Source organism: Mizuhopecten yessoensis, unplaced genomic scaffold (genome assembly GCF_002113885.1).
Source record: "Mizuhopecten yessoensis strain PY_sf001 unplaced genomic scaffold, ASM211388v2 scaffold11133, whole genome shotgun sequence".
NCBI lineage: Eukaryota > Metazoa > Mollusca > Bivalvia > Pectinida > Pectinidae > Mizuhopecten > Mizuhopecten yessoensis.
In genome coordinates, this window is record NW_018408896.1 from 1,885,845 (window position 1) to 1,895,722 (window position 9,878).

The window sequence follows — 9,878 nt, forward strand, 5'->3', positions numbered from 1 at the left end:
CCAGGTATCTACCTCACCAGCTTAAGGAACATTCCTCACACGATGTACTGTTGATGTGTGTTCCATGCCATATGCAGAGTACACAACACGATTATGTGATACGCCAGCAGCTAGCTGAGGAATGTAACGCACCAATAGACAATGGTTCAGGTATCAAACTTCACCATGACGAGGATCTACGCAAGATCAAGTCTGCAGCCAAGTAAGTGTACTATACAGAAATATTTATAAAATAAAAATTATCACACCTGGAAAAAGAAGATTCCCTGATCAAATAAGATTCAAATATGAATCTAGGTATTATTTTTACGTTATGAAAATAATTTTTCACTAGTATTTATAACTTCAGAATATAACAGACGTATTTGCTTTGCCAGGTGTTCCGACCCATTTATCATGTTATAGTTTGTATGTCCTTATAATATTGGTAGTGGTTTACGAAAGCTGTAAGTTACCCTTTTTTTTAAATTCTCATTGAATCATCAAATGTTTTTTAGACAATGTGTTTATTCTAATATATAAATATTTGTCAGTATATTACTGAACTGTTGATATTTGTGCTGTAGAACCAATAATTCAGATTGTACGGGAGACATAGGATTGGTTCAGATAAAACAGTGTTTCAACAGCCAGTCCCACAATATTAATGCAAGCTGTTTATGCAGACACAACGTAACCTGTAGTAATTAAGACTTTAGGTAGTTAAGGTTCAGATAATACCAGGTATTAGAAAGCATTGATGAAATGTTGTGATTAAGTGTTAATGTTTGTTTGTTTATTTCAGAGCATTGTTAAAATGTCGTGAAACGATACCAGCCGAAAGGCGAGCTGCATTAGAAAACATCGTAAAAACTTTCTACGAAACTGAGGAGATCACAGAGGAATTATTAAATGAAGCCGTTAACATAGACCATAAGTAAGTTACCTGAAACAGAGACCATAAGTAAGTTACCTGAAACAGAGACCATAAGTAAGTTACATGAAACATAGACCATAAGTAAGTTACCTGAAACAGAGACCATAAGTAAGTTACCTGAAACATAGACCATAAGTAAGTTACCTGAAACATAGACCATAAGTAAGCTACCTGAAACAGACACCATAAGTAAGTTACCTGAAACATAGACCATAAGTAGGTTACCTTAAACAGAGACCATAAGTAAGTTACCTGAAACATAGACCATAAGTAAGTTACCTGAAACAGAGACCATAGGTAAGTTACCTTAAACAGAGACCATAAGTAAGGTATCTGAAACATTGACCATAAGTAAGTTACCTGAAACAGAGACAATTAAGTAAGTTACCTGGAACATAGGCCATAAGTAAGGTACCTGAAACATAGACCATAAATAAGTTACCTGAAACAGAGACCATAGGTAAGTTACCTTAAACAGAGACCATAAGTAAGGTATCTGAAACATTGACCATGAGTAAGTTACCTGAAACAGAGACCATAAGTGAAACAGAGACCATAAGTAAGTTACCTGTAACAGAGACCATAAGTAAGTTACCTGAAACAGAGACAATTAAGTAAGTTACCTGGAACATAGACCATAAGTAAGTTATCTGAAACATAGACATAAGTAAGTTACCTGAAACATAGACCATAAGTAAGCTACCTGAAACAGAGACCATAAGTTAGTTATCTGAAACAGAGACCATAAGTAAGTCACCTGAAACAGAGACCATAAGTAAGTTACCAGAAACAGAGACCATAGGTAAGTTACCTGAAACATAGACCATAAGTTAGTTACCTGGAACATAGACCATAAGTAAGGTACCTGAAACATAGACCATAAATAAGTTACCTGAAACAGAGACCATAGGTAAGTTACCTTAAACAGAGACCATAAGTAAGTTACCTGAAACTGAGGCCATAGGTAAGTTACCTGAAACATATACCATAAGTAAGTTACCTGAAACATAGACCATAAGTAACTTACCTGAAACAGAGACCATAAGTAAGTTACGTGAAACAGAGACCATAGGTAAGTTACCTGAAACATAGACCATAAGTTAGTTACCTGGAACATAGACCATAAGTAAGTTACCTGAAACAGAGTCCATAAGTAAGTTACCTGAAACAGAGACCGTAAGTAAGTTACCTGAAACATAGACCATAAGTTAGTTACCTGGAACATAGACCATAAGTAAGTTATCTGAAACATAGACCGTAAGTAAGTTACCTGAATCATAGATTATAAGTAAGTTATCTGAAACATAGACCATAAACAAGTTACCTAAAGCAAAGACCATAAGTAAGTTACCTGAAACAGAGACAATTAAGTAAGTTACCTGGAACATAGACCATAAACAAGTTACCTAAAACAAAGACCGTAAGTAAGTTACCTGAAACATTGACCATAAGTAAGTTACCTGAAACAGAGACAATTAAGTAAGTTACCTGGAACATAGGCCATAAGTAAGGTACCTGAAACATAGACCATAAACAAGTTACCTAAAGCAAAGACCATAAGTAAGTTACCTGAAACAGAGTCCATAAGTAAGTTACCTGAAACAGAGACCGTAAGTAAGTTACCTGAAACATAGACCATAAGTAAGTTTCCTGAAACATAGACCATAAGTTAGTTACCTGTAACAGAGACCATAAGTAAGTTACCTGAAACCTTGACCATAAGTAAGTTACCTGAAACAGAGACAATAAGTAAGTTACCTGGAACATAGACCATAAGTAAGTTATCTGAAACATAGACCGTAAGTAAGTTACCTGAAACAGAGACCATAAGTGACCATAAGTAAGTTACCTGAAACAAAGAACATAAGTTAGTAACCTGAACAGAGACCATAAGTAAGTTACCTGAAACCTTGACCATAAGTAAGTTACCTGAAACAGAGACCAAAGGTAAGTTACCTGAAACAGAGACCATAAGTAATTTGCCTGAAACAGAGACCATAAGTAAGTTACCTAAAACATAGACTATAAGTAAATTACCTGAAACAGAGACCATAAGTAAGTTATCTGAAACATAGACCATAAACAAGTTACCTAAAGCAAAGACCATAAGTAAGTTACCTGAAACAGAGACAATAAGTAAGTTACCTGGAACATAGACTATAAGTAAGTTACCTGAAACATAGACCATGAGTTAGTTACCTGAAACAGAGACCATAAGTAAGTTTCCTGAAACATAGACCATAAGTTAGTTACCTGTAACAGAGACCATAAGTAAGTTACCCGAAACAGAGACAATAAGTAAGTTACCTGAAACATAGACAATAAGTTAGTTACCTGAAACAGAGACCATAAGTAAGGTATCTGAAACATTGACCATGAGTAAGTTACCTGAAACAGAGACCATAAGTGACCATAAGTAAGTTACCTGAAACAAAGAACATAAGTTAGTAACCTGAACAGAGACCATAAGTAAGTTACCTGAAACCTTGACCATAAGTAAGTTACCTGAAACAGAGACAATAGGTAAGTTACCTGAAAGAGAGACCATAAGTAAGTTACCTGAAACATTGACAATAAGTAAGTTACCTGAAACAGAGACCATAAGCAAGTTACCTGAAACATAGACCATAAGTAAGCTACCTGAAACATAGACCATAAGTAAGTTACCCGAAACAGAGACAATAAGTAAGTTACCTGAAACATAGACCATAAGTAAGCTACCTGAAACATAGACCATAAGTAAGTTATCTGAAACATAGACATAAGTAAGTTACCTGAAACATAGACCATAAGTTAGTTACCTGGAACATAGACCATAAGTAAGTTATCTGAAACATAGACCGTAAGTAAGTTACCTGAATCATAGATTATAAGTAAGTTATCTGAAACATAGACCATAAGTAAGCTACCTGAAACAGAGACCATAAGTTAGTTATCTGAAACAGAGACCATAAGTAAGTCACCTGAAACAGAGACCATAAGTAAGTTATCTGAAACAGAGACCATAAGTAAGTCACCTGAAACAGAGACCATAAGTAAGTTACCTGAAACAGAGGCCATAGGTAAGTTACCTGAAACAGAGACCATAAGTAAGTTACCTGAAACATAGACCATAAGTAAGTTACCTGAAACAAAGAACATAAGTTAGTAACCTGAACAGAGACCATAAGTAAGTTACCTGAAACATAGACCATAAGTAAGTTACCTGAAACAGAGACCATAAGTAAGTTACCTGAAACATAGACCATAAGTAGGTTACCTGAAACAAAGAACATAAGTAAGTTACCTGAAACATAGACCGTAAGTAAGTTACCTGAATCATAGATTATAAGTAAGTTATCTGAAACATAGACCATAAGTAAGTTACCTGAAACAGAGACCATAAGTAAGTTACCTGAAACATAGACCATAAGTAGGTTACCTGAAACATAGAACATAAGTAAGTTACCTGAAACATAGACCGTAAGTAAGTTACCTGAAACAGAGACCATAAGTAAGTTACCTGAAACAGAGACCATAAGTAAGTTATCTGAAACAGAGACCATAAGTAAGTTACCTGAAACAGAGACCATAACTAAGTTACCTGAAACAGAGACCATAAGTAAGTTACCTGAAACAGAGACCATAAGTCCAAATTTTAAGTGACAGCAATAGTGTGATGAATATTTAGTTAATGTTGATTGCACTACAAGTGTTGAAATACTAAAACTGACTAGGGGTTAGGTGCATAAGTTGTATTTATACTGAAAATTATTTGGATTATGCATATGGCATTTGTAAAATTTAGTACAGAGCTCAAGCAATAACTGAGGCAGAATAAAATATATTTAAGCAATAAATATTTTTGCAAATGCTGTTATGGTCCTATAACACACATTGCTATTGATGACAAACTTAATAAAGTCTACCAGGCTTTATGTAAGTTAGTCAACATTAGAAATGTGTGTTATAGGACCATTACAATATTTGCTTAAACATTCGGTATCTATATTTACATTTTAATAGAGTAGTTCTGTTTTTTTTGATATTTCGAACAGTTTTGTGAACGGAAAATTCAGTGTTGACAACAATGAAATTGATGATGTCACAATAGAGATTGATGATGTTACAATAACAAATTTTGTTATAGTCTCATAACAACATCTGCCTTCTGAATGTATTGCAATGGAAGGATGCAGAGCAAGTGTATATATTATGTATTGACAAATTATAAACAGTAAGGTATTTTTCAGGATCCTAAATAAATGGTACAAACCGCACGGAAAGAGAGTGGTGACGTACATGAAGAGACATGGAGGATTGTTCAACTTTGAGAAAAGATGGCGACGACATTTCCTGAACTGTATGAAACCCAAATTCATGCCTAAAAACTGGTCAGTGAATCATCGCCATGAACATCACCGTGACGATGACGAGAGTGATTCTGACGACAGTGTGATAGTCACAGATAATGTGTAACTTACACAGAGTACGGTCCTGAACATTAAAGATGGCTTCCCCATGGTTTTGGCAATGCTTCGTTATTACAAATGACAATTTTATCATAAAAATATTCAGGTAGAAAGAAAGTTATCCCTTTACTTTCCTCTTTCATTTCTTAATTTCCGTTCCATATGTAAAAACGTTTATTAATAACTGACCGATAAACCAGGATCGTTTTTGAAATATTATTTTTATAAAATAGATTTTCAAACTACGAGAAAAAAAAATGAATTCATAAGCATTCTAACATTTAAACTGTCTGTTTGACCCTAATCAGCAGCTACTAAAGCTTATATACAGGTAAATTGACATAAAAGTATCATCAAATGAAAAATGGAAACATAGAAATATTTCTATGCATTGGATGACAGTTTATGGGGCCGTTTCTCCATAAGTGTCAGCTTTTGGGTACAGTGACAGTATGTTCTTCAGTGTATGCTGAACCATATTTTCATATTTTAGGGGCCAAAAACTGCTTGATTGGACTTGTTTAAAAGGTTTTGGTATATATTTAATGTCAGTTTGTCATATATCTAATTTTATATTTGAAAGAAAATTCAGTAGACCAAAGCCAGAATGATATAAACTTTACTGATTTTACATCAATTATGAAAAAGTTTTTTCCAACTTATAAATATAATGTATAAACCACTCTTGTTGGCCCACTGAGAATTGAACCCAATGGTTTTAGTGAAAGGCAAGGCAGTCAGAATTATATAAATCAGTTTCAGGTATAGACAGGGCCCATGCTAAGTATCTATTACAAAGCTAACATTTGCTGAAATAACTATGGCATGAAACAATACTGGTGCAGTTCATTACACTAACTAAAAGGTAAGTTATGGCCGTGTTTGTGCTAGTTGACTACATGTTAAGGCGAAGGTAAACTCAGCAACCCTTGTATTTCATAGTAGACCTACCCTTCAGAACAGAAAGACACTGTATAACCCTGGTAGGCACCTACCAGAATGGGATTTTGAAGGATGTCAAAGCACAATAAGAATGTTTCTTATATTGTACTCTTTGCATGTTATTTAGTCATTTTTAGCTAAATACCTGATCGGAAGGCCCAAGTGAAGCTTTGGCAGGACAAAAAGTGTTAATCTTAAAACACTATGCCATAAGAATAGAAGAAATTTGACTTAATTTTCTTAAGCCAAGATAATTTAACCTCTATGTAACTTTAGTAGACTCTACAATGCATTGATCTGGATGAGTCCATTATGGTCTACAGAGGTGAAAGGGTTAGATAGTAAGTCTGAAAGTCTGAAATAAGGTGAAAACATTTGTTTATGTAATTTGCATAATTAAATCGAATTGCAAGTGTGATGTATTTCATAATTTTGTATGTATATGTGTGGATATATACATGTACACTGTGTTGGCATCCATTATTGCGTAAAATGTTTATCTATAATGCTTGGGTCAGAGCTGTGTAAAGGGAGGCGACTCTGGAGTCCTTGGGCATATTTGGACTAGACTCCCAAACTACCGGGCGGATTTCAGCCTCACTTCAGAAATACTCAGATGAGTGTTGAATAGCTGTTGGGCCTCTTCTGTTCGTAGTTTCAGTGTAGGTTCGATTGACATCGTCATTTATGTCAGTCATTTTCATTTGCCTAATTATGGAAATAGAAAAACAGTTTTTGATGAAACTGGTGGTAAAGACAGTTTCTGATGATTACTGTCGTTACTAGTTGGGAACAACAAACAACCAGGATGACTGGTGTCATATGTCTGAAATGTGAATACTTTCGTTACCAAGGTGCTAATGTCTACTTTCAATTTTTTTTTAGGATCATTTCTATTTGTTTTGGCTAAGTTTTAGGTCAACAATTCTACGTGTTTAAGTGTTTTAGCATGTTCTTTACTTGAGAGTTGCGCTACACTTGTTGTGTATTTCTACTGTAAAATGCTACCTTATGATGTTTTCCGATTAGCTAAGACTTGATTTCACTACTATTTACCAGATCAATTTTAACCTTACAAAGTTAAAATGTCGTGTCATTGCCCATTTCATGTGGAGTAGAGAGAAATTCTAAGATCCTATATAACAAAAGAAAACGTTCATAAGTGATAGGGGTTACAGCTCTTGTAAAAGCTAACAATAGGAACGCATAACTGATAATGATTGAAGTACTGAAAATCAACAGGAACTCATTTTTAACATTGATACATATATTTTGGAGTAAGTGCTTCTGTATATTAAAAAAATCAAAATTATAATTTTGTTTTAAATCTTATTTATACATACATGTAGTCTTTGAGTTGAGCTATTGATTGTACACATCCCAAGCCAACTTCACAAACAGTGACACATACGGAAGGGAACATGATTTTCACCAGTGATAACACTTCGATATACGATAAGAAGAACGTAGCCCGAATCTGCAGCAAAAAGTTAATCTGAGGTAGTACGTTGTCTGAAAATGCTGAAGAAGACGGGCTGAACCCGCAGCAGAAGTAAATCTGAGGTACATTGTAGAACGTAGTTTGAAAATGCTGAAGAAGGCAGGCTGAACATGCAGCGGAAGTAAATCTGAGGTACATAGTAGTCTGAAAATGCTAAAGGAAGGCAGGCTGAACCCGCAGCAGAAGTAAATCTGAGGTACATTGTAGAACGTAGTCTGAAAATGCTGGAGAAGGCAGGCTGAACCCGCAGCAGAAGTAAATCCGAGGTACATTGTAGAACGTAGTCTGAAAATGCTGAAGAAGCCGGGCTGAACCCGCAGCAGAAGTAAATCTGAGGAACCTTGTAGAACGTAGTCTGAAAATGCTGAAGAAGCCGGGCTGAACCCGCAGCAGAAGTAAATCTGAGGAACCTTGTAGAACGTAGTCTGAAAATGCTGAAGAAGGCGGGCTGAACCCGCAGCAGAAGTAAATCTGAGGAACCTTGTAGAACGTAGTCTGAAAATGCTGAAGAAGGCGGGCTGAACCCGCAGCAGAAGTAAATCTGAGGAACCTTGTAGAACGTAGTCTGAAAATGCTGAAGAAGACGGGCTGAACCCGCAGCAGAAGTAAATCTGAGGTTCATTGTAGAACGTAGTCTGAAAATGCTAAATCTGAGATACATTGTAGAACGTAGTCTGAAAATGCTGAAGAAGGCAGGCTGAACCCGCATTATAAGTAAATCTGAGGTACATTGTAGAACGTAGTCTGAAAATGCTGAAGAAGGCAGGCTGAACCCGCAGCAGAAGGTAGCCTTGCAAAAAGAACTAGACTTGCCTGATAACCATGGATACATATCTACGTTTTTGCTAACCACGTTACAATCTTTCCGAATACACATCAGTGATAAAGATAAGCGCCTATCTCGTTTAATCCTAACAAACGTTTTATCGCTGGCCCACTCCCATTCCTAGTACCATTAAATCAGGGCCACAGTCGTATTTTGACACTGTATACTCGAGAAATGGAATGCGGATTATGAAGAATTCAAAACATCTTTTTGATCAATCTTGAACATCCTCTTCTTGAAATGCTTCATTTGTGGATTTTTTACATTAAAACTCTTTACACTATACCATACCTCATACCAAGCTGATGGAACACATTCGTTCTCTTATTGTGAGAGCTCTCTATATCGGGAGAGGTAAACGGCGATATGAGTATATCGTTGTAAACTATTTTGAAGCAGATTTTGTGAAAGCAAAACAAACGCCAAAATGAAAATATACCGAGGAGGAAATTGTGATAAAGATTTAGTTCCTGTTTTTTAGCTCACCTGGTCCTTTGAGCTTATGCCATACCGCAGCGTCCGTCGTCCGTCGTCCGTCAACTTTACACTACTAGTCATGAACCACTGAGCGGATTTTAACAAAATTTGGTGTGGAGCATCCTTGGGTGAAGAAGAACCAATTTTGTATAAATGGTGGGTCTGGCCCCCCAGGGGCCTGAGGGGCGGGGCCAAATTGGGGAAATATAGCAAATTATTCTTTAAAATCTTTCTTCTTCTGCAGGAATGAAAGGATTTGTTCCATATTTGGTCTGAAGCATCCTTGGGGGAAGGGGAACAAAGTTTGTTTAAATGGTGGGCCTGGCCTCCCTGGGGGCTTAGGGGCGGGGCCCAATAGGGGAAATATAGCAAATTATTCTTTAAAATCCTTCTTCTGTAGGAATGAAAGGATTTGGTCCATATTTGGTCAGTAGCATTCTTGGGGGAAGGGGAACAAAGTTGTATAAATGGTGGGTCTGGTCCCCCTGGGGGCTGACGGGCGGGGCCCAATAGGGGGAATATAGCAAATTCTTTAAAATCCTTCCTCTTCTGTAGGAATGGAAGGATTTGTTCCATATTTGGTCTGAAGCATCCTTTGGCGAAAGGGAACCAATTTTGTATGAACTGCTAATCTGGCCCCCAGGTGCCTGAGGGGCGGGGCCCAACAGGGGAAATATAGCAAATTATTCTTTAAAATCCTTCTTCTTCTGTAGGAATGAAAGGATTTGGTCCATATTTGGTGTGGAGCATCCTTGGGTAGTCGTG

General features: G+C 36.4%; 1 protein-coding gene across 1 annotated transcript in view; it reads left to right on the forward strand.

Annotated features, from left to right (window-relative positions):
- Positions 1 to 7,844, forward strand: part of LOC110466452 (exonuclease 3'-5' domain-containing protein 2-like) — a 35,964-nt gene extending 28,120 nt beyond the window's left edge. The window contains exons 14-16 of the mRNA XM_021522951.1: positions 5 to 202; positions 785 to 916; positions 5,149 to 7,844. Of these exons, the coding sequence (XP_021378626.1) occupies positions 5 to 202; positions 785 to 916; positions 5,149 to 5,374 (556 nt within the window). The 3' untranslated portion in view covers positions 5,375 to 7,844. The remainder of the gene's footprint in view (positions 1 to 4; positions 203 to 784; positions 917 to 5,148) is intronic.
- Positions 7,845 to 9,878: the final 2,034 nt, after the last annotated feature.